This window comes from Pyxicephalus adspersus, chromosome 2 (genome assembly GCF_032062135.1).
Source record: "Pyxicephalus adspersus chromosome 2, UCB_Pads_2.0, whole genome shotgun sequence".
NCBI classification, from domain to species: Eukaryota; Metazoa; Chordata; class Amphibia; order Anura; family Pyxicephalidae; genus Pyxicephalus; species Pyxicephalus adspersus.
Window position 1 is genome coordinate 72,861,137 of NC_092859.1, and position 26,720 is coordinate 72,887,856.

General features: G+C 36.1%; 1 protein-coding gene across 2 annotated transcripts in view; it reads left to right on the plus strand.

The window, feature by feature from the left end:
* Positions 1-26,720, plus strand: part of HRH2 (histamine receptor H2) — a 65,721-nt gene that overhangs the window by 15,810 nt on the left and 23,191 nt on the right. For both annotated transcript variants that reach the window (XR_011919426.1, XM_072400986.1), the window contains exon 2: positions 20,351-21,924. Coding sequence is in view for 1 of the 2 variants with exons in the window: in XM_072400986.1 (XP_072257087.1) it covers positions 20,798-21,924 (1,127 nt within the window). In the remaining variant the exon portion in view is untranslated. The remainder of the gene's footprint in view (positions 1-20,350; positions 21,925-26,720) is intronic.

Sequence of the window (26,720 nt, forward strand, 5' to 3'; positions counted from 1 at the left end):
CTCACTGTGCAGGTATGGGATCAGATGACATAAATGGGGAAAAAAGTGATCTCCCTGCACATGTGTTTTTTTATTCTCATTAAATAAATCAGCAATAAAGATAGAAAGAGGAGGTGCTGCATCCGTTTTTTTTTTAAATACAATTTTTACTTTATATAAAAGGGTTGTCTACCATTTTATGGAAAGCAAAATTTTAGTTTAGGTCCGCTTTAAGGAGCCCCTAGCAACCTCTGGAGGAACCCTAGGGTTCCACAGAATCCTTGTTGAGAAACACTAATGTACAGTGAAGGACAGCTGTAGATTGCTAATTATTCCTACCGGCACATGTGCACTGGGGCAGAGTCTGACTGTATACAAAGTTACAAGTTTTAAAAAAAAGTTCAGATCCTTACATTAGTTGCATTTAAAAATGCAATTATTCCTTTCTAAAGACATATATACTACAACTATCTTATGAGTCATGGTCACACTAAATAACTAGAGGAGCTGCAGAGGTAATATGATTACAGCGTTCAATAACTATCCATTTCAGTGTAACATGAAGAAAGGGTATCAGCTTTAATGTGTCTCTTACTGGATTACTGTGACGCTTGCTGGGTAATTGAATTTGACATCTATGTGCACAAGGCCTCAGAGTTAAAGCATTGCTCTTTGTGGACCTGGGGATGTAACCTGTTTTTTTTCTCATGTGCTGTCCTTGAGGCAGGTGAAGGGAGGCAATGTTATAGTAATTGAACTCCAAGAGTGTATAGGGTATTTCTATGTTCTCCTCTAAAGCATAATTAGTTACAAACCTTTACTTTGTCACTGTGATGTCCCATTTATGAGATAATAACTTTCTTCTTGTAAACCAAAGGCTGTTCTACAAACTGGAAAGGGAAGTAGTCTATTTATAAGTGGTCGATGTTGATGCCTATGTCAATCTTAAATTCAGAAGAAAAAGGTTGAACCCTGCTTTGTGATTTTTACACTGTGGTGATAATATATTAGTGTTCTTAATCGACACGATGGGGGCAAAGAATTCACAACTGCATTTATTGGTTATCTGCGAATATAAGTTTATATATGCTATAGACATTCCTTGAAGAAATAGAATTGATTCCTTTGGAGAATATAGGAAGTTGACAAATGGAAAATAAGTAGGTGCAATTGTCTCCTGAGTCCTATTTTAAACTCTATATTGTAGTTGATTACTATTTTATTATTGTAAATGTATTTTTCTGCTTTTTTAATCTTTCTGCCTTGAACATATATACACAGCTCGATGTGCTTGAAATGTTGTGTCCTTCTGAGGAAGCCTACAGGTGAAACGCGTCAAGGACTTTTCAATACAAATTAATTATTACTGACATTTGATGGACTGCTGTAACTATGGTATATGTATCAATGCAAGCTCTTGTGAAATGATTTAGAGTGATATAAAATAAACCATACAATTTTATAAATTAATTTTTTAGTTTATTAGCACCTGAAAAATCCTGTTAAACTATATATGGATCTTTTTTATGGATTTTATCAAGAATTAAGGATTTTTGTTTGTGTATGTATGAATTAACATTAATTTGATTGCATTTTTACTTAAGTTATGTAATGTCCTAATATTTATGTAACATATAAAAATTTACAAGTACATAATTTTAATCCATGGGTTTTCTGCTTTTGGAAAATATATGAAAATATTTAGAAAAATATAAAATTTTCAGGTTTTATGTCTATAAAAACCACAAACATAGTTTGCCTTTTGGAAAAGTTAAGGAAATAGAATGACCTTCTTATTATAAGATAGATTACTGGTGATTGTTATTGTTAATGCAAGGATTTTGTCACAAAACTCCATAGAGAATTTTAGGATCAATGAATATTAGTATAAGGTGTTCTAAATTTGATGGCTAATTGAAATAAGGTTAGCTATTTCTAATCCTGTTTTGGTCTTAATAGAAAGGTATGTTGCCAATAAACTCTTTTGAGCCTAAAAAGCTTTTAATAGCAAAAGTTAGGAGGAAGTTACATTTTTTTAGATGACAGTGGTTTTTTAGTTATGTTTCCATATAATTGTTTAGTGACTAAAATTCTTAAGGCATTCAGTCGCTCAGAAATGATTCTCATCCCACGCGTAATACAGTACAGTTTTAAGAGATAGGAAAATGTGTTCTTTTTTATAATCAACATTCGAAATTGCATTAGACACATTGCCGCAATTTTAATCTTTAAATAGTTTTTTTCCCAATTGATATCCTAATTTTGGAACCGGATAAAACTAGCATCTACCAAAAGCTCTGAAATGATCAGTAATAAATTTAAAACTAAAGGGTATTCTACCTATATTTTGCCTTTCCTTGTTTACCATTTTACTCCCTATCAACATGTTCATGTTATTTTTTAATACCTTTCATTAGATATTTTATTTTAGATCCAGTAATATCAACATTTGGTATCTGTTGGTGTTTGAAGAGACTGACAAGTAGTATTACTGCCAACAACAGCGTGTTCTTGCTTCTTCAAAACCAAGTCCTTCTGTAGCCTGACTTAGTAGTCTTCTCAAGAGCTCTCATCCCTGATGCAGGTTGTGGAGTGGCTCTTGGTAGGAGTTAAACAAATATCAAAATGCCTTAATAAGTGGATGTATATCTAAAGGACCACACATTTCCTGGAACACAACATTTGGATGTGTACTTTTCTAGGTAACACCAACATGTGATGCAGAGCTTTGACAATTGAAAGATTAAAATCCTATGAACTTTGTTGGGCCTAGTGACATACAGGGCGCCCTACCTCAATGACAAGCATATTGTATACATACACTGTCTATTCTACAGCAGATTGCTTCTGATTCAGCAAAATAAATATAATTTCACATCTTTTTTTTTCCTTAAAAAATGTATTTTTCACTGTTGATGTACCCTGGGAGGGATTTATCAATGATCTAACTTAAAGCTAACTATAGGACTCAAACTCAGATCAGTCAATGGTATCCCACGGATAATAACTGTAACCACAGGAAATGCACAGATATGGTAACTAAGATCACTAAGATTCACTAAAAAATTATATGTCTTAAAATTCCGAAAACATTGACTGTAAAAGGTTGCCATTTCATAGCCACAAAAAGAATGAAACAAATGTCAGTATTGTAGGTTCCCATGGAGCAATTGGAAAACAAATTCAGTATATATACATAGCTTTTGTTTCTTTCACAGACAAGCTCAAATTTTCTTAAGCTGTGTTTTCTGGAAAAGTCATCAGACACAAACAAAGAGATAACTCTGTATTTATAGCCATATTATTTAAAAAATGTAAAAATGTTAAAGTAATTTAACAGGCCACTAACTCATTCTAAGTACTGGAATCCTTCTGCAGAGCTAAGAGCTTCCAACCAAAAATAGTAATGCAATGGCAAAAATTTTAAAGAATTTAGAATTTAAATGGCCCCATCATCTTTAGTTGCAGCCAAACAAACCAGACATAGTGGAACATTCAGCCTCATGTGATGCAATGTTCAGGTTTAGTGACCAACTAATGACAGCTGTCAGCACATGTGAAATTGTGGTTGATAAGTTTGCAGGTGAGCTGTCAGAAGTAAGAAACAACCTTTAAATGAGTGCAAAGCTTCTGCTCTTGACTAGTCTTAAGAGACAACAATTGAAAAATAAAACAGATAACCCAGCCCAATTCTTTAAAATAGTGGGCTCATTGCAGCCATATTGTCACTGGTCTGACACTTCTGTGTTTTTTGGCATTGATAAATATCCTGCATGTGGCAATGGCTCCTACAAATAGAAGTAAATATGAAGATTAACCTACCATTAATTTCACTGGGAACTGTGAAGTTTCCAAACGTTAGGCAAGCTCTTCTGAACCAAAGCAGAAAAAAGGCCCAGTCAGTTTAATTGCTAGTGCACAATTTTAAAAGGACTTTTCAAAAGCAATCTGTGATAAGAATATTATATGAGCTGCAAGCACTAACATCACCTAACATACTAGTTACCTTACTTTCATATCGACCCAATAGTTTTAATACTTTCTAAGTCACTAGCCAGCTAAAAATATACATATTAGTATTTTGGCTACAAATTGCACTTGCTTGTTTCAAGTCAGTGATTTACACAGCCAGCTAAGAAATTATAAGGCCCTGGACCAGCAACAGTACTCACCAGATGCAAACCCCCAATCTAACACCACACTCTCTGCCTATAGCAAGCCCCTGCCCAGCCTTGGGAGACTAGTTGTGCCATCCCAGCACACAGTTTCCCCCCAGGATTTCTGTGCATTAGGTGTCAGAGGAAGGACTGACAAAGGACGAGGAGCCCACAGATAATGCAGTAACAAGATTTCAGCAGGAACAAGTCCAGAATACAGAGCTAAGTCATTCACCAGACAAGGTATACAAGGGCAAGACAAAAGCAGAGTCAGCAACAGTAAATCTAACAAAAAGTACTCGAGCAGGAAGTCAGCTCCTTGCTACAACAGGCACTGGTGACTGGAAGCAGAAAGACTTTAAGGTCCCAGTAGCCAATGACAGTGCAAAATTTAAATCAGTAACTAATCTGCTCATAAAATGCCCTTCAACTGTGTATAGCTTCAGAAAATGTGCTGGGGATGTCAAGAAAGTACAACTCAGGCAGCACGACTAAAGGGAAGCAGGGGCTGCTGCTATTTTTCTGTTCTTGCTGCTGCAAAAGACATTGTTGGACAGATTTATTGGGGAGAAATACTGCAGTGGCACCCAGCACGGGATCGATAAGCGTTTACCAGCGACTAGCATTTTTGTGAGAACCTAAAAATGATGAGCTATTTATTTCTTTTAGTACGTTTACTTTTAAATCACAGCTAATGTTTATGCCTGCTCCTATTTCCCATATTCCCTAAGTAACTTTGGATACAGTAATGACTAACATAAACTTCATTGCAGTAGTTCATTCCTTACTGTGCTGCAGATTGTTCTCTTTTTTTTTTTTCTCCCACCTCAGTTTTCAACCTTTCGGTTTCATACTTGGGACTTTTTCTTTATTCATTCTGTTAGGATAAGAAATAAAGTTTCTCTGCAGCCTCAGCTATTTATAAAATGTATTAGAGTGCAAATAGTTCAGAAAAAGCCTCTAAAGGGTTGTATATAAAGAAAACCAGTAACGTCATCTTGATTTAGCTTATAATAAGGATACTTTTTTAGCCTAAAGCATGTATATGAATAAAATATACCCAAGCCTCCACCAACAAGTGCTTTTTTTTACAACTTTGTTTCCTTTATATTAGCTTTTCAAAATATCAAATGGAATAATTTAGAAGCTAGATGCAAATGTATTGTAATATTACATTTCCAATAGTTAAATGATGAGATGAGATGAGATGAATGTATATATCTACCTAGATAGAGGGACACCTGAAGAGGAAAGATGGACAAAGGAATATTGTTCTAGAAAAGGGAGAGTCTTTATCATGGACAACTGGGAGGTGTGCAGAAACCTCAGGCAGGAAGTGTGGAGAACATAGCCCTTTTTTTCTTGCTCCCTGCATCCAAACAGAAAGGCAGTTTGCCTCAAGGTTTGATTATCGGACACTTACTTGATAATATAGATTTATGTAGTTACCAGTAAAAAATAATCACAAAGATTTTCAGGTAGGCCACTTTCAGCTGGTCAATAGACACACATTAAGTTTTATCTCTAGCCTTGAAAAAATTATGATTGGACTTGCTGGACTTCCTTTTGGTATAACTCATTGGTAAAAACAGCATGTGGTTTTGTGTTGCTTTTTGCCTAGCATACATATGAAATGTAGCTTCATCAAATCTGATATGCATGGTAATGTCACTTAAGGACTGCCAAAAAGGAACAACATTACTATGCAAAGATAAAGCCAAGTACTCAGTACGCCCAGATGATGCATTATGCAAATCTTCATTCAAAATCTTTATAAAAAATCTATGTGGCTGAGAGGATTTAAGGCTTTTATTGAATTAAGCTCCACTCCAGGTGGGCCCGCAGCAAGAAAAGAAAGAAAAGATAGGCGGAGGGCCTGTATGACAGTGAGGGATCCCTGGGCAGTAGAGGTTAAATGAGGACAAAGCTCTCCACTCACCTCTAGTGCTTTGTGATTGGCTGAGGTTTTCCGTTTCTCAGCCATTCAGTGCAAGACTTTAATGGGGAGATTTGTCCCCATTCACCTCTAGTGCTCTGTGATTGGCTGAGAAATAGGAAACCCTCATGACAGCTCAAGCATCATCAGGATTTCCCTTTCCTCAGCCAATCAGGATTTAGGAGCTGTCAGCATAGCAGAGCAATCAGCAGAGCTCTGCTATGCTGACAGCTCTGCTCCCCTGATTACTCCCGCAGCCCTAGAGGAGCTGTAGTATGTGTTATAGATACAGAACATGTCACAGCTCTTCTAGGGCTGCGGGAGTAATCAGGGGAGCAGAGATGTCGGCATAGCAGAGCTCCGCTGATTGCTCTGCTCCCTGATTGGCTGAGGAAAGAGAAATTCTGATGATGCTTGAGCTGTCATGAGGGTTTCCTATTTCTTAGCCAATCACAGAGCACTAGAGGTGAATGGAGAGCCTTGTCCTCATTTAACCCCAGTCGCCCTGCGATCCCTCACTGTCAGGAGGAGTCCCATGGCTGTGCTCATGCAGCCCTGGGAATCATCCTGTCATTGGCTGTGCTCATTGCAGCCCAGGGAATCATCCTGTCATTGGGATAACCTGTAAAAAAATTAACCATTAAAGCCTCGTCCAATTTTTTACACATATTTTAACCCTTTCAGGAAATGAGTAAGGGGTTTATTATCCCCCTGTACTCATTCCCCGGGGGGGTGGAGATCTGGGAGTCTCCTTAATAAAGGGGGCTTCCAGATTCCAAAGTCCTGCTAAAAACTCTTATAAAAGCCCCGATTGTTTTCAATCAAAGCTTTCATAAAAGCCTCCAAGCCTCCATTGAGTTTAATGAGAGCGTTTTCTTGCATTTAGCCATTTAAGCAACCTTTAAGATAAACCTCGTAAACGTGCCTGAAGGAAACGTCCTGGTGTAGATTAGCCCATTGGAATTCATGGGGATTTCAAACATGGGCTTTAAAAGCCTCAGGTTAAACGCTGGGGAAACAGTCCATGTAGACTAAGCCTTATGGGGTTTAAATGGGTTGTGTTATTGTTTACAAGGGAGAAGTGGTTATGTTTGTATGTTAAAAAATTGTTGTTCTTTTTTGTTTGTTTTTAGGTTATATTTATGTTTTAATTGCTTAGTTAACAATAAATAATATAATTTTAAATAAGCAGCTGTCCACAGTCAATTTGAATTCCAAGTTGTCAGTATGTTACTTGTGGGAGAAAAAAGTTGGCTAAGAGATGGCTGGAGCAGTGGTTAGGGGGAGAAGGGCTGCTTCTGAGCTACCTTCCAGTCTGCACAATTGTACAGGTACCTTTCCTGTTCTAAATTTTCACAGCTTGCATTAGAAGCTGTATTAAGTTATCCAGAGCTTGCTCTTGCTAGTTGGTGGACCAGCAGCACCATCTAGCTCTTTCCATCCTAATCTTATTATCCATGGCCCAACTATTTTTTTTTGGATTGCACTTCTTTTAGACTTGATCAGGATCACACGTGGGCCCTACCACACCTTCGGTATTTCTACAGTTGTGTTCTACGTTATGAATTTGGAATGGTAAGTCATCTGCAGAGTGATAGATTGAAGAAGATTTAGGGTACTGGTCTTGAGCTAAGAGGAAGCCTGTGGGTGTGAGGAATAAGGTGAATATATCTTTTTATTCTATTGTAAATGAGTATTTGACCTTTACAATATTGGGCAGTACCTGGGCCTCTACTACAAAGATATTTTTTTCACTTAACCAAGAGTTCCGCTTTAAGTATCCCGGGAGCACTGGTAGCTATAAGAACAGTTTATAAATGGGAACAGATTAATAGTTGCTGTACGGAAATATCATGATTGTCTGCTTTTAAAATGCACGCAGTCACTTCTTTTCACCTCTAAAGCTTTGTGTTCTTTCCTCTGTTTTGATCTCCTTTGATGATGCCTATGGGACACAATGGATCTGATTCTTACAATTATAAGTGGCATTTAATAATGAGCAGAATTGTAACACCTAGTTAGATCTTAATTGACAATCAGTCTGTGTTCGGGTTGAGGTGCCAATGCTCTTGACATAAAGATCACTGCCGCTCTTAACCAAAGCATAAATCAACGCAAACCACCCTTAGAGCATGCAAGCTCACAGGTCATTTATCAAAGTCTTATAACCCCACAAGCATATTGAAGACAGTGTGTGCCATTTAGAGTGATTGCGTTTCATTTTCTTACTATGTCCTGACACAACCCTTTTTCATTTTCTTGTGATTGCCATGCTCATTTTGATGATAGAAAATGACAAAATTTTATTAAACAGTAGAATCAGCGGAACAAACTGAATAAATTACATTTGTAAAAGTCTTTACAGGAGACTGGGACTATAAAGTGACCCATTTCAAAAGCTGCCTTTCTACTAATCTGTTTATTTTTAATAGAAACCTGTGATGGTTTGAGGACAGTTTTATTTGTTTGTTTTTTTTAATGTGTATACATTTCTTATTTTGTTGTTTTTTATTTTATATATACAATTTTATCATAAAAAAACAATACATGACAAAGGATTCCTGAATTCCCAAATGGGTTATCTAATAATACAAAAGAGCAAATGAAGCTTACACATGGTGGCTTACCTAATTGAACTGCATTGTCAAAATGATAGGTCACTGGTGTGACCATAAAACCTAAATATAAAATTAGCATTTTGGCTATTTATTATACTCATGCACCTTAAATTCTAATGCAGTGAAGTTGCAGCTCAATGCACAAATGTTATCATTTATTATCATAGAAGGTGCTCTTTACTGGAAGTCCCATTAAAACTGTATCATGCAAGGTCTTTTTGCTAAATTACCATACTAAAGCACAAAAGTTGTAACTTTTACACTTTTTAACCTGAGTTAAACACTAAGGAAAACATTTAAAGGATTCTTTTTTTAATTCTGTGACCTCTAACATTGCACTTGGTCTGCTGTGTCAAGAATTTGTAACAGAACCTCTCAAAGAATCCAGTATTCTCCCTACTTCTGCAATTGATTTTACAGTACGATGTACATTATCAAATATGTATAAAGTGGAAATGTTATAGCTCCTAATGAATAAAATACATAGTATTTACAGCTGTTACCTGAACAAATGATATCTTTGTGGTGAAGTGGAACTGCAGCAGTTTTAATGTTGTCAGAGAGATTAACTGCTTTCATTTTTTTTTTTTTTTGTCTGTGTCCCTATTGGGAGCGGGATTTTCCCTTGGTACCTGTCATGATAACAAAGCAAAAGCGATGGGAAATGTAAAATTTGATAGCTGTCGAAAAAACAGACAGTAAAAGGAAACTTCAAACTTGTTTCTTTGGCAACTATAAAAGGAGAAGATATCCTTTCAATTTTGAAGGATTTTTTTCATTTCTTGTTGTGGTTCTTGAATAAAAGACAGAATTCTCAACAACAGAAAAATGAGCAAATGTTTGAGTTTGAGCTTAAATTTTTTTCATTTTTTTTCTCTGTGTCTCATCAGGGATTTAGGTAATTTATGAATGTATATAGCATTGATATCTTCAATAACATTTTACAGAGCCCATAGTTACATCAATAACTTAAAGGACACAAAAACTCACAAAAACATAACAGAAATAATTTACAAATATACCATTTTAATTAGTTTTCACCAGAACTCAATTAAAAGATTTCTGCTCTTTTTTTGACTATTTTGTCTTTTTCATAATTTACTGAACCAGGTAAACACATTTTATTAGCAGGGGGTGAATCTTCCTGGCAAAGAAAGAGGCAGCAATAAAAACTTGACTAGGGTAGACCAACTGTTAAACTTTCCCCCGCCTTAACCTTTTCCCAAATATTCTTATGGACACAGAAGTGCGGAACAAACTGGCCGAACAGCCATTTACTGCAACTAAATATTACCAAACAAAGTACAAAACAACTGGTACATCAGAGCTTCCCTGGCTGTGGTTCCCTGGAGGGCCCCTTACACCAAACCTGAACCTTAGGCCACCTGCATCTGCAAGGATAGATATTTTGGCCCCCAGCTGCCACCCCTGGCTCAGGTGCGATATCATGCATACACAGACCCCTATTTCAAGATTGGAGGACACCATACTTAAGATAGGTCCACTTCACCACTTTCCAACAACTTAGAACACCGCATTCCAGGAAACCCAGCCGCCATTCTCTGAAATCCTTAAAACCAACTCCCCTTTAAAAACCACTCAACCATCCTAGGGCAGGCGGGACAACCTTTCCTCTCTCTTACCTATCAGAAATTGACCTTCCCTTTTTCATGTCCCCCTTTATAACATCCCCAATACCCCACCCCATTCTGCCCTCAAGTTCATAACTCTCACCCCCCCTTTATTCTTCCAAACTTTCATAATGGCAGGATATATTTACCTGGCTTCCCTTTAATATATTCTTTTTTACTTTTTTAAAATCTAAGCCTTGTTATGTTTATGTGACATAAATTAATAATATATAGATATAATTGAGTGATGTTTTATTATCCCTTTTTGTGGAAAATCAGATTAGGAAGTGAACAAATGAATAAATCATGCACCTTACACTTGTAATGCGCCTGGGCACACAAACCACAACCAACTCCAGATATCCTTGAATCAGGTTTATTCAAAGCGGCACAGCAAGGGTTAATTTCAATCAAGCAAGGTACAGAAGGATAAGGCAAATGCAGGTCAGTAACAATCCGAGGTCAGGGCTGGCAGCAGGCAGAATGGTCAATAACAATCCGAGGTCAGGGCTGGCAGAGTTCAATCAGAGTTAGTTTCAGACCAGGTCACTGAGGAGATGACAAGCAGATAAAGTTTAACATATACAAGACACACCCAAGCACACTGTGGTAACAGAGGCTATATCGGGCAATGGTGTAATGGACAGGCTCTCCTTAAATGGCCAGGATGACCAATCACCTTGCGCCACCTGGCACTGTCTGATAGGAGACTGAGTAAATCCCCTGCAGCTGATTGGCCGCAGGGAATTCAAACTAACTCTGTCCCGCCCTAGGGCGAGGCAGCCGAGTGCCACGCCCTCGGGGGGTACAAGAGGGACGCATGGTGACACGCGCACCTCTTCCCACAGTACCCCTAGGACCTGCACTACTTTGCCCTTGCAAAGGAGTGCTGGGAGCAGGAACCACATCCAAAGGGATGCAAGGGCTGCTGCCTGGCTGAACAGTACTTTGGCCAGGGCGGATCCCTCCGCCTGTAGAGACAGACAAGCTGCGAGCAGGACAGCAGCCTTGGCCATGCTGCCTGCTACTGTGGCTGGGAACCCCAGGGACACCGCGGGCTCGCAGGGCGGGTAAGTTCCTTACAACACTTACATTTATTTCAGAGATATACTTAAACTCTGAATCTACTTTATACAATATGCAGCTTAAAGGTTTCATTTTGTTCACTCAAAAATACAATTTCCTTAATTCTTAGACATGATATTAGTGTCAGTATAAAGCAATTACTGCAACAGCTATCTCTGGATCCAGTGAGTATTCTTTTTTGAGAGAAGAATGTGGTTTTTGGTTTTAGTATGTTCCGACACGTTTCACTTTTACAAATCCATGGAATATAGCATATGAGTGTTTTTTTCAAAGGAAATTCTTCTTTGTGTTCAACTAATATAGAAATACCAAATGAGTGATAAAGTCTAGCTGCTAGATTACACTGTTTACAACTATGACTGGATTGTTAAAGCTGATTTCTGTGGAAACTACCCTTCCCACGCCTTCCTCCCTCTAAGCTGTAACCGAGTAAATAAAAATAAATAAAACACATTTGTACTCTCCTAAAGCTATAACCAGGTGATGCCCTGGTCCCAAATATTTTGGCTGCTTTGTTGTCTACAATGCTAAGTGTCTGTGTCAATGCCTACATTACTTTTATCATTTCCATTGGCTGTTCAGCATCAAAAAAGTTCCCTTCACTAGGAGAGGGTGTTTAAAAAACTACATTTTTTTCAGGTACAGATTATTAAAAACATTATCAATTAATTTTTGTATAGGGTTTGTAAAAGTACTTGCGTTTGCCTTGATGTAATACCCTGCACAGCTGGAAATGGGGAAGGGCAGAACTGTAAGCCAGTGAGATTCTACTGCATTGTACACGGCTTCTCATTTAAAACTGATAATCTTCTTTGAACTGAAAAAAAAAAACAGTGTAAAATAAGGACATAAATAAATTATCCATTTAATTTGTATTCAATCAGTAACACCCTTGTACTGCAGTAGCTGGCAGATCGAAAGACGATTGTATAATCACAATGTAATGTACAGTTGTGTGAAAAAAAAGTCATAGAAGTTATTTAGTTATTTTTCCTTAGCGTATTAAAACAAGAAAACAAGATCCTTATTCACACATAATATTCAAATGTAACAAAATGAAACATGATGTACACTTTACATTTACCAACTATAATATTAGAATCAGAATTATTGGCCAATTATAGGAACTTTCTGGTTATGAAGTATGCTAATTTAACCTGTCTTTTGCAAACTATAGATATTGAGGGTCTGTTGTTCACTTTACTACTAATGTATTTGGAGATTAACCAAACCAGGATTAAAAGAGCTGTCTGGGATCCTTAGAGCAAAACTTCCTTTGGAGTCTGCTAAGGGATTAAAAAAAACCAAAATCATTACACTATAAGGAAAAAATCTACAGTGGGATGATTTTTACAAAACATCTTACAGAAACTAAGTTTCATTATTATTGTTTTCCACAATATATCCAAAACGGATATTCCTTTTATAGTGGAGAACAGTGATTTGAATCATCAGTGGCTTTGACATTAATAATTAATAATAATCAATATTAGATTAGAAGCAGTATCTCAGGACAAGGCCAGTAATGAGACTTTGTCATTGTAGATATTATTAATATTATTATTCATTGTTGCATACTTTCCTAGTATAAATCATACCCTCTAGTGATATCCATTAACAGAATAAATTGGCTTATAATATATTGTGTCGAATGTGCTTTGGCAAAGTTTAAATGGCTCATATAGATAGCAATGCAAAAATAGCAGCATTTAAAAACTTAGTTGTGCTCTGGGGAAAATGAGAAGAAATGGTTGTCAAAAATACAGTGAACAGCTTATGGCATGCTCTTCCAAATAAGGATAAAAATGGAGCCTAGATGCTGCATTTCTGTTGCAAGCATGAATAAATATTTGAATATATATTTATCTATATGAATAATTTATATGTATGGTCAAAAATAAAACATTTATGTGAATATTCTAAAAATATTTTACCCAGTGTTGTGATATTGAAGCCTAGCTATCAAAAGATTATTAGTTTGCTGAAAGAACAGTAACCAGTGCATTTTGAAGGTCCCAATGAGTTCTAGTACTGGCAAACAGAATTGCCATCTATATTATTAGTAAATAGACCAGTGCACGTATATCAGCTTTATATGACAATCCTGCTTGGTCTGGCAGAGTTAGCAGCATAATAGTGACCTTTCATCTTCTGATATCTGAACTCCTCACATTTTCCTCAAAACTTTACGAATGTCCAATAAGTGTTTTTTGCATTTCTCAGTGTAAAATACATTCATAACCATTTTTACAAAGTAAGCATACCCTAAAATATCTGTTTGAACTATTGGCAATAAAAGTGGAAGTTGATAACATTTGCCCTGTAAATTGCTGGTACTTAGTTTTCTATTTTAGACATTTTTAACAATACAGTTTTTAAATAAACTTTATTTATGATTATTATCTAATTATTAAAAGAAATAGGTAAAAATAGACCGTCAAATTGGAAATCATCCTTTTCGTTTCCACCCTGTGCCTCTTCTTCAAGCAAAAAAACTAAACTTAGGCTATTACATTTCTATAAGAACATAAGAACTAGGACTCATGAATTCTTGAAATCCACCAAAATTCTGCTCTTCAATTTTTTGAGTCTGTTTAAAATGGTTCAGAATTATAGTACTATGTTTTTATACAACTCAAGCTTTGGTGCCAATCATACATACAATTTTTCCTTTTTCTTCAGTGTAGTGCCTTTTCATCCAGCACTAACTCAAATAGTGGCACCATGCACATGGAGATTTTCATTTGCTCCCCCAGGCTCCCAGGAGTCGGGTACCTGGAGAATTATTTTACAATCAGAAGCAGAAACACTATGTAGTATCTGGAATGACATTTGCTCTGAATGATATAGGGGGATGGCCTAGTCACACTGTACTCTACTACTTTTTAGGTAAGTATATTTTTTTACAATATATTTTTCCCCTATACGTTTGGTGCTTTCTATCCAGAAATGGCAAATAGGCAATCAGTTTAGGACCTTTTAAATGTAAAGTTTAATGAAGTCTAGTATACAGCTATCACTATACAGAAGCTTCAATTATTCTTTGAAACCCATTCATGTACCTCCTACGGAGGAATCTACTTGCTTGTTTACCTATAAGTAAAAAGAACACAGTCCAAACATAGATTTTTTTTACTGCGTTTAATATTGTCTACAGAAAACGACACTGAAATGTGTTATCAGTCAAGACAAAGGCTTATGACATTTTGTGTGGACGTATTGCTTCTTTTCATGAGAACTGAACTGTCGCATACCAACAGCAAATGCTATGATATGACTTCCAGATTCTGTTTCAAAGGCAATATCTGTTAGATGTATGGTAAAGCAGAAATAGAAGCCTGTCTGCACTCCATTATTCCTTGATACATTTCTTTATTGACGTGCCTTCATAAAAATGTTTTTTTGTTGGATTACCGTATAAACCTGTAATTTTATGGTGCACTGGCCCATTAGTAGGACAGGGCTGGGTCATTGTTGCATGATGCAGTTCACTATTATCATTATTGTAAAAGCAAGGAGGAACAGTTTTCAATCAGAAAACCGATTATAAAGTCCATTTAGATGGAAAAGATGATCATCTACATTCAAGCAAAGATTTGCAGTTTTGTTTGTTGTATTGAAATTGCTGATCCTTATGCCTTTTATGTATTGATCCTTGATTTTTTTTTTCTTTTGCATTGTCTATGAAATTAGCTAAACAATACTTCTGATGAATGAAATAACATAATTTTTAGCATGGTTAAAAAGCATCATCATTGTAATTGTTGCTTTCTTCTTAGCTTTGTTGTTAATATGCCTTCAAAATACCCTATTTAAATGTAAATGATAGGTAAAATATATATGTGCAGGAAAAATAATATATGTTTAGTGCGTGCAAAGCATCAAGCCATCTCCAAGCACAGTGGAAAAAGTATCAAAGAAAAGGATGCTGCACAACATATTGCCAAATCCAATGGTGATGCTGTACAATTTCTTTGGGTCAATTCCTTTTTGCAATGCAATCAAAAATACAGTTTTTTTCAATTCCACTTTCTTAAGTTTAGGTAATAAAAATGCATGTATTATTATATATTTATAAACCTAGTTGTACATTTACCCAAACTTCATGTCTTTGGAGTTTTATGTTACACAGGGTCTTAGTAACGCTCTCCAAGACTGGAGAAGATAGACTATCATGAGAGAACACTGGGGGATCTAACAAACCTGAAATGGATTTCTTAAAAATCTTTTGCTATAAGATGACAATATTTTTTAACCTGTAAGAGGTCCATTCCAGATTTTATCCATAATAGTCTACCATCTTCAGTCTTGGAGACCCATAGTGTTATGTTACCATACAAGATAAATAATAAAAAGTCATGGTATACAGTGCCAGGTTGCTATAAGAATATAAACGAGGTGTTTTTTATGCAAATGCTATCTTGCCCCATTTTATGATGATCTCCCATAAGGCAGTAAAGTACATTTAGCAGGGCTCTCCTTTTAGATCAATACATTACTTAAAAATCATATTTTTCCTTTTCTACTGGTAGCTCAGAAATGTGAATGCGTCAGATCAGCTGTAATGGCCTTTCATTTGTGACTGGTTTGAAAAAGGCACTATATAAATATAATTTAAGATATGTACTCCTGATAATTTCCCACACATTTCACATTCACTTTTAAAATAGCATGATTCAGTCAGAGACCACTGCCAAATTCAATGATGTTTGCCACTGTACTTTTGCAGAATAATGGTTCCACGGCTTTCTGTTTTTGCATTAAACATGATCACCCATTTTATGGGTAAATAATTTACAACATTTGTTTCGGAGGTCATTGGTCCAGCATTGTACTTGAATATAGGAGGGTGCAGCATCAACGGACCAGTAAACCATTCTAGAATCTGGCGAAAAGTAGCTTACAGAAGCAAGGATTATTTCTTTGCTTAACCCCTACCTTTTTTAACACCAAACAAGCATTATTACTTTTAATATTAGCCAGTCCATTGTCAATTACTAACTGACCCTCAGAGGGGCCCACAATCTAAGCATTAGACCCTTGCTATACAAAGTGGGTTGGGAAACCAAACTAATATTTAAACAATGTAGCCAGGGTTCAACTTCTAGTTCACCCTATGATTATTATATTAAAAAAACTTGTACTTTCTATGTATTGGGTATCTAGAAGTAGATAGTTCATGGTGATAGCATGGTCAAATAGATGTAGGTCCACTGTAGAAAGTACCTGTGGCTGATGAAGTCATGAATAATGCCATTGGAGTGACAGAAGTCACCTTGAGGACTGCACTGTTAGCTCTTTGCATATCTATTATGATACAAACATTTTTCAACTCTTTGATCGAAGACTATAGGGAATGCCCATGAAGTAGGCCAAGTCACTTGTATGGTTATATTTTGTCCTTCAAGATATTGCAGATCTGTAGAAATACTTTGCCTTCAGTAAAAAGCAATTCTGTGCAGTTGCATGACTGGATTCAAAGCTGGATCAAAATATAGTTTCACTTGAAAGTCTTTTAATATTCCAATGTCCTTATTCAAGTGAGAGTATTGCTGCACTACGAGTGTTTGAAGCAACTGAAAAATCATTCATGAGTTTAATAAGTTCTAGGCAAAACGTGTTATGAATTCCTTGCCAACATAAAACATTTTTGTATCTGTATCTTTGAATTTGCTCGTAGCCAAATAAAAGTGATCCTTTCTATTCCCCATGTAACCTAGAGCTGAACTCCAGGCAAAAAAAAACTAAATACACAAATAAAATACATGTATAAAAGTTGTTTTACCTGCAAAGGATTTGTATTTTGGTTCATCCAGTTCTTCATTCAGAGATTTTGACGTGTTTATGGGTTTTTTGGGGATTTTTTTAGCTATTTATTTTTTGCTATCTAGGATTCTGTTGAAAAGATTTCTGCTCTCTTTTTGTCAACTGTTTTCCCAGAGAACAAGAGAGGGAAAATCTGCTACAGCAACACAAACCAAAAAAAAACCTTTTTTAGTAGAGTAGAGGAAAGTTTCATTCTGTCTGGTGAAAAGGGAGGGTATGGATCACTAGCAATCCTTTCCATAATGGCTACTAGTCAACAATGGGTCACTAGAAAAGACCTACCTATTTCTACAGCTTTACTTCCTCACTGACCCAACAGAATGTGGCTGGAAAATAAGGTTCTGCATCATTTTGGGCAGCAGGGTTGTTCTAGTGTGTCATAGACTTTAGTGAGAAAACTTTCCTACTACAGAAGAAATTAAAGACAACATATGTTTTTAGGGTACTGCTAGACACAAGTAACATTTCCAAATGTTCCTTATAAAATAGCATTTTTAGCCTTTTTCTACTTTTTGCATACAATAAATAATTGTCACCAATACACATATACATTTCTTTCTCTGATTAACACCTTTCTGGTGCAGGGTGCTAGAGAAATGCAGGGTTCTATAATACTATTTTTACCGTGTAGTATTAGGAAAAAAAACTCTACTTGTTGTACATATTAACCTTTTTACTGAACACAATTTTTGTATAAACATAAAGGCAGTTTGTGTATGCAGCTTCTGGGTTGTTGTTGTGACTTGAATACCTTTGCATTTACAGTAGACATCTCAGCTTTTAAACAGCATTCCATCCTAGTCCTGAAGTGTCAGGGCATTAAAGTGTCAATCAACTAATACAATTGCCAGTTGGTAAATGATCACCATCTTTTACTATTAAGCAAAATATCTATATAAGGACCTTTGGAGATGGCTGCTTTATTCATTGAAGAAAAAGTGGAGAACAGTGGTGTTTTCTTAAATAAAAAATCTTTTCTCTTGCTATGATAGCCACTTTACAAAGTAGTGCACTTGGCTGTAATGAAAGTGAATGGGCTGTGTGAGTATGAATGATCACCACTTTAGCGTTATTCCTGATCCCTAAACCTATTCCCATTTAATAAATATGGCATTATAAAAGTGGCTATCAGATTTCTATAAGTGAAGACATTTTATAAATAGACTCCTGGAGTTCACCAGTAATCTAGTGAACTGATTAAGATGAGCTCAGGCTATCTAAATTCATTTTTCATTAAATTGAAGAAGCTGCAGCATGGTATTATGTGCGCTTTTATTTTCTCACTGGTATTTGAAAACTCACAGTTCTTTGCCAGCAAGCTTAATCTGATGTGAAATGCATTCAGAGTTCACCAATCTGTTGTGCTGTCTAAAAATGTAGATTCTAAAATGTGAATTCTTGTTAGGGGAGACAAAAGCTGTGAGTTGTCCTTCACATCAGAAAATGTGTCAGCAGGTACTGTTGAGATTGTCATATCATACGGTCTTTCTCTAGCTAAATGCAGCAACCCCATGTTCTTTCTATAAATCTTATTTACAGCTACAACATTAGGAATTTTTAAATTGCGAATCCTTTCACAATTCAGTGGATAGAGAATTTACAGAAAAATGATAGACATGTTTCATGTATTCATCCAGTAATGCTACATGTGGACACTGTACTCGCTGCGTGAGTCATGCTGGTAGGAAGAACATATGCAAAATTTCATCTTTGTAGACACTTGTAATGTTCATGATTATCAGATAAAAAGGAACATTTGGGTAAGATATACATAGATAATGTGTTCTTTTACACATTTAACATCAAAGGATCACATGTCATTGCACCCCATCATTTAAGAATATATTCATTTTGGAGCTGAGTGATCATAGCAGCTCATACTATTTCTCAAAAAACAACTGACCTCATTATATTTCTACTGTCTTTAAGAGCACATACAACCTAATAACCACTACCGGGTTGCTGCATGTATCCCTTTTTAGAAAAGAAAACCCAAACTTACATAACATGTTACGTAATGTTACGTAACATATGCTAACTTCAATGACCCTAATATGCCATGATTTTGGTGCTATGATCACTGCAGAAAACCATTTTGTTTGTTATATTTTGACTAAATATTTGGAAAAAAAGGTTATAGCCAAAGTTTGGAAAAGACCTGCTGAAATAAGAACCTTTCTTTGCTACCAGTATCCTTACATCTCACATCTCTACTTTCGAGCCAGCCTTGCAATCCAGGAAGTAGATGCTGATCAAGAATAGTGCCCAAAATGGTTTATTCCAGAAGAAAGTATTCTCCTAAAAATCACCCTGATCTTTGTAAGAGATGATGAATACTAGTACACATTACTCCTACATGTTACTTAGCATTTGTGAATTTAAAAAATATATATTTAATGCTTACTGTACTTTAGGATATACTTAGAGAGCATTCCAAATGTAGCTGTGTTTACTGATAGAAATAGCTCACCAAATTCTTTAGGTTGTGTTCCAGAACAGATGTGCTGTTCATTTACACTGCCATATGTATGATTTTTAGAGTGATGTACCAATATAAGTACCAATATAAGTATGTAAATGAGACAGATCTTAATCCTTATGCTAATGGACACATGCTAATAAAATTGTGATTTGGCCAAAGCAGATATCCCAAGGCTTCCAAAATAAGGTGTTTGCCATGATCTAATAATGACATTATGTTCCAAACACACATGGTTAAGGAGTTTCGTTTTTTTTCGTGAAATGCTTGAAAATAAGCCAATTACTGTTCACTTTATTTTCTTCCATTTTAACACTGATTCCATTTTTTCCTGGTGAATTACAGAAGAATGCTTTGCTAGTCATCAGGGTAAACAAAATGCATATATATTGTTAAATTTCTTCCAACTCTAAACTTTTTTTTTTTGCCTGTCGTTTGTAAGCAAACAACAACAGCATATGGCTATACCTTAGACTAGGAATATACCTAGGATACTGGAATATGTACTATAACTATGGAGTGTGGAAATTTCTACAATAATATAAATGGATGCAAAAAGTAAGAAGATAGGTAGATATAAATAGATAAATGGACATATTTGTTTTACATTTCTAAAATTCATTTTTAACCTTTTTCAGGTTTCAAAAAGGTACCTCATTGCTAATGAAGAAGCGTGCTACAATCAGCAAGATTCCTTACGGCATAAGGACAAAACTCTTACTCCAAGCTATGGATAATTTATTGAAACACAGAACCTAATGCTGGAATGACAATTCATATAGTCAGCAATACTTTATCTCAATATAACAGAGAAATCTCCTGACAAAACAAAGTCTTTTATTCACACCTTAGGGGGAAGGGAAAACAAAAGTGCAAAAATACAGGCAAATGTTAATAAAAACCAGTGGTATAACAAAAACATAGAGACCGTTCCTGGGTTTAGGGGTCCAGCAATGCAGAGTACATTATTGCACTGCTGGGCCCCTTGTACATATACTTTTAATAATTGTGATCTTTAAAAAACTGATATATTTCTCAGAACTTTGAATATTAAAACATTCCAGCTAAATGTAACAAGAAACTGTATGAAAGCAATGTGCTCTGTCATGGGTGACGACCTTAATGATTCAGTTGCCACATGCTGGAAGACAATACTGTACAATGTTCTCATTGGAGTTGTTCTTGTTCTAATCATTATCATCACTATATGCGGCAATGTAGTTGTGTGCTTGGCTGTTGGATTTGACCGACGACTTCGTAGTTTGACAAACTGCTTTATTGTCTCCCTGGCTATAACAGACCTTTTACTGGGTATATTGGTGCTACCATTTTCCGCTTTGAACTTGTTACATGAAGAATGGCCTTTTGGATCAACTTTTTGCAATATCTATACCAGCCTGGATGTTATGTTGTGCACAGCTTCCATCCTCAATCTTTTTATGATTAGCTTGGACCGCTACTATGGTGTCACAGCCCCTCTACGCTACTCCATGCTTGTTACCCCATGTAGGGTTGGCATAGCCATGGGTTTAATATGGGTAGTTTCACTGATGGTCTCATTTCTTCCTATACATCTTGGATGGAATACAAAGGATAAAACAATCCAAAACTCCAGGGATGACGACAGCAAAGAATGCAAATTGGAGCTAAATAAGGAGTATGTACTAGTGGATGGTTTACTGACATTCTACCTGCCTTTAGTCATCATGTGTCTTATGTACTACAGGATATTTAAGATTGCCAGAGAGCAGGCTAAAAGAATTAACCATGCCAGCTGTTGCAATGCTGTCAGTCCTACACTACCTACAGTTCGAGAACATAAAGCTACTGTGACACTGGCAGCTGTAATGGGTGCATTCATCATCTGCTGGTTCCCCTATTTCACTGTTTTTACCTATGAAGGAGTAAATGACATTGAAGTAGATGAGACTGCTTTCCTAATAGTTCTGTGGTTGGGCTATGCAAACTCTGCTCTCAATCCAATTTTGTATGCTGCTTTGAATAGAGACTTCCGTACAGCCTACCAACGACTTCTTCACTGTAGACGTGTGGGTCCCTTGAGCCATGAGACCCCTCTCACTCTCCTCCATATTCGCCGGCCAGAAGAAAGAACTCTGCAGGTTATGGAGAGTTTACAGGGAGACAAGACACACAGTATTCAAGAAAGCAATGGGAAAGAATTTAGCCCCTTCATCAAAAATGTATCAGAAAGGTAATATATTTTTTATCTTGTTATAATAGTCTTTGATAAAATATTAAGAATTCATTTGGTTAAGATTGCAGGAAGGGTTATAAACTTTTGCTGTCCATGTTCCTGCTGATGATAAAGATTCTCCCTATACATCCTTAAACTGAGCTGAAAGTGAGGGATAATTCAGTTTTGAGCATCTAGAAAGGAAATCGAGGATATATTTTAACATACTAGGCTTTTTGTACTAAGTGGTTGGAGAAAATTCACTTAGCAAAGTGATTTCTACTTAAAGCAGACATTCCACTGAAAGATTATGGCAACTGCCATTGCTGAATTTGTTCCAAAAATGTTAATTACCTGGGTTTAAAGTTGATCTTTTGGTTTCAGTGATTTCAGTTACACACCATTGATTCAGAAGATAATAAAGGCAGGGGATCTGAACACCAACCAGGCAAGTTGTATATTATAGAACCAGGTCAGAAATGTCAGTTTCTGAATCTCTCTGTGGAGGGTCTGGTTAAACTTTAGGCTCAATTTAAACAGAATGTCTACAGACCAGCTAGTTGGTAGCTACTCCGCCAGCCTAACCTTTTCTAACTCAAGTGGCAAGCACTCATCCACTAATAGTAAAAGGGGAAAATGCTGGCACATGATTGGATAATGCTGCCATTCACTTTGCAAAGTAAGTATGGCCGATCAGTGCACTACTAAATGAATTACTGTGAAAGGACATGCTAGTGTGTCAAGGTTGGCCTGGTAGTAGTTTTGAAATGCCATTTATTTTATATTTTTGGCTTCTAGATCATATTTTCAACAATTGGTGGGGGGTACGTATAGTTTATTATTTTATTTATTTATTATTATATTTTATTATTTATTATTTATTTTATTATTTTATTGCATTATAGGTGTGGAATCTGTAAAGTGTGACAGTGTTCTCCCCAAAAAAGCTGGGTGGGAGGAAGCTGCAGGTGGGTGGCAGCCCTTGTATTGTGACCCAACTTTTTAGCCACCACCCCAAAACAGCTGGGTGGTTACTAAAAATTTCCAGGTCGAGAGCCCGGCTAAAAGGGGCAGAGGAGGACACAGTGTTGCACGAAAAGTAATTCTTAATGTATACATGAAAACAATACTAATATTAATATTGCTCTCCACTTTTACCCTGCTGTCACAAGCACTGAATCACCAGTACCATTATGATATATACAGCCCTGATTTTGAGTTTATTGTCAGTGGCGGTACTTGATAAGATTGACTACAATGTCTTATTATGAACATTTTTATGTTTATTAAACTAGAATGCAGATATTTAGCATTATCTATTTTTTTTTTTTTTGCTTAGTATGCAGTCATGACCAGGAAATATTTTGGATACTCCTAAAACAAAACTTTTTAGAGTCCCAGTGGGGAAAATAGATTGTCAGGTTCTAACCTTTACAGACTTTAATGCAAATCCACATTAAAAGTTGTATTGATGTCCATATGACCATTTTCACAACAAGACCTATGGTATAAGGCGAATAGTAACATTGTTTCATTCATAGTATTACATCAATCCTAAAAGAACACAGGGATAGAAAGTGGAACCTATGGTATTGATTCCTAATTATCGCTTTCTGTTCAGCAATAAAAAAAAGTTTTTTACAATTATACGCAGAACTTTACTAGCCTGAATTCTGTGTTTTTTGCCATACATAAATAAAAGCAAGCATGTAGCTTCTTCCTGTAATAGCAGGCAATAAATATGTCTCTCAGATGGGTTCATTTTTAGCTTACTTGCAGAGCTAGTAGCATCCCTGTCACCAAGAACTTCTGAGTTTTTCCTCCATTGGGCTACATGATTTCTTCTGCCAGCCACGCAATTAAAAGTTAGACTGCTAACTGTGCAAGGTAGCTGAGCGTGGATTGACCATCCTCAAGAAAGGTAAATATGTATCCTGATGCAATTTACATAAAAATGTCTTACAAGCTACACCTGATTTTAGCCTCCTGATTGGATGCATTATTCTCAGTAGAGCAGGATTTGGAAGCTTTTCTGCAATTTGTGCTCACTTCAATAGCATTTTGACAGCCTCCATTACATAGAACAGCATGGCGATAGTGTAGCAGCAGTGCCAGTGGCCTGCCAAGTGACAGTAAAAGTCAAGAAAGCATTTAAAGGGCAAAGTGGCTCTGTGCCAAAAGATTGTGCTGTGGATTTCAACTTTATTACAGTTTTGTAACAAAACTGTGTGTCACACTGTCGCAGAGCTCCCCTGAGCACAGAAAAATATTGTGCTATTTGTGGCATTTATTGTTTTCTTTTAGAGAGTGAAATCCGCCAACACATTTGTCCTGAAGTGCCAGTAAATAATGTTATAAAATTTATAATAGCGGTTTCATAAAAACAAACTGTAGTCTTCTAGCAGTGGAAGATAGGCACTTCAGGGGCATTACCACCATTACATGCTAGATGTATCCATGTACTGTCCATAATAGCTGGATTCATATTTTTTTTCTATAGTGAGAATTATCAATAGGACAGAAAGTGATTTAAAATCCAATCTGCAAATATCAGGTCTGGTAAAAGGTCACTAATCTTTTCCCATAGATGCCAGGGTGTTTTTTTGCTCTGTTGACACCAAGGAGTTATTCTCTTATGTTATTACTGCAACTTTTTCCCCTTCGCTGACACTGGGACATTTTTCCCTCCCACTGATGCCAGGGCAATTTATTTTTCTTCCACTAACCCCAGGGCTTTTTTTCCTTGCCAATGATGCAGGGACATATTTTCTATTACGATCTTTAGGGCACTTACATTAGAAACCTAATAGATGTGCCCCTTTTTCCCAAATTTTAAAAGTAGAAGAAATATACTAATCAAAACAAAAAAAGTTTTGGCTATACAAACACATAAATTTGTTTTAGCATAAATCTCCTTTTCTTTGCCACATAAAACTTTTAAAATGTTACCAAAAGGTCAGAAACATTGTTGTTAAATGATAATAAACATTTACAGTAATTTTTAGCTAAACCATAATGATATCTCGCTACAGTTCCTTGTTTTATTCTAAAAAAGCACTTCTTTTCTATTTTTGAAGTTCTCATGGTTGTGCACATCATGCATACAGTATTCCCAAACATCTACTCCTTCAAAGTGTTAAGATAATTCACATGATTTGTTACACTGTGGGAGTTGCAGCTTTTGCATGTCACAGATAAGGTCGAAGATCAATGTATCTGTACATAAACTTATTGTCCAGGAAATGAACAGGCTAAGTAGGGTGACAATGTCATGTCTGTAGGCAGAACCTGTAAAGCTGCGTACACACGGCAAATTTTTCTCGCCCGATAATCGGTATCGGCCAATTATCGGGCGAAAATCTGCCGTGTGTACAGTCGGTCGTTTGAAGGCAAAGCACAGGAGCTTAAATTTGATTCTAAGGTGAAATGGAAGCCAATGGAGAGAACTACAAAGAGATGCAGCAGAAGAGGAGGGGTTGTTTATTTTTATTTCTTTTGTGGGCTTTTAATTTTAATTTTATTTTGATGTGGAGCATTCTATGTTAATGATATTTTATTCTTAGATTTGTCTTTTTTTGCAGCTCACAGCTGCATTGTTTAAATGACGAATTGAAATTGAAGAAAAAAATGTATCTCCTACACATTCCTCTAGACAGCCTAGTTAGACCTAATTTCTCTGAATAATACTGATCTACTGATGGACAATTTTACACAGTTGTATCCTAATTCTTGTAGTATAACCTCAGCCTGTGCACTTTGTCTCCTTAAAATTTTGGTCTAGCCTTTCTATTTAAAATTGTCCTGCTGATGGCCTGTTTTACATTGCTGTACTATTTGTGCTCTCTAAATTTGTGTGCTAAAACACTGGTAATATTCTTTGAGAGCTTGATAGACGTTGACCAGTGGCAGAACAGTTTTGCATTAGAAAAAACTGGTAAAGCCACTACAAATTGCTGGCCAACATGTATTTGCATCTCAAAGTATTACTAACAGCATTTATAGAAAAAGTATGTGTTGCTAAAACCTCTTTACAAGCTTCTCTTTAGGCTCCTGCTTCTGCTGTATGTAACTCAAGCTAAACTTAAAAGAAAAAAAGATAAATACATAACAAAATGTCCAATGTCAGTGTATGCTGTCATTGAGAATAAATGAGAAAATCAAAAAGGCCCAGTTTCCCATGTCCCACTTTAATGGGATCTGCCCATCAAATTTTTATTTTTAAAAATCTGAACATTTACCATGATTAGCTGAACCATTGGCAAATGAACCTTGGCTAAAAATGAGCACTAATAAATTGTCTAAACTTTTTATCAGCCTTCTAGAGATCTATTAGGTATGATGCAGCACACTTTTTTTCTGTTAAGATTATAAGTACCCAATACATTATTAAATAAATTACAACACATACAGCGGTCTACCTCCATTCATTGCTAACATAACACAACATTAGAATATTCACTTTGTGTGTGTACTTATTAGACTGTCAGCAGAACAAACCTGAAGAGCTTATTGTTAGCATCATCATATACCTTTAACCAGTTTGCATATTTCCATGAAACATGTCTATAGCTGTCTCTTGTGTATAAATGTTGTGATATTAGCTTAACATGCAGTAAAAAATATAAAATACTACATATACACATATGCAAGACTAAGGAATGAAAAATCTATTCACTACAAGGTTTAATAAAATGATATTCCCCAAATATATATCTTTACTTAGTTTATTTACAATATTTTACTATTTCCACTTTCTGGGAGGTCATATCCCTGCTCAATTCAAGCTCAATTCATACCATTACAGTTTAGTGAAT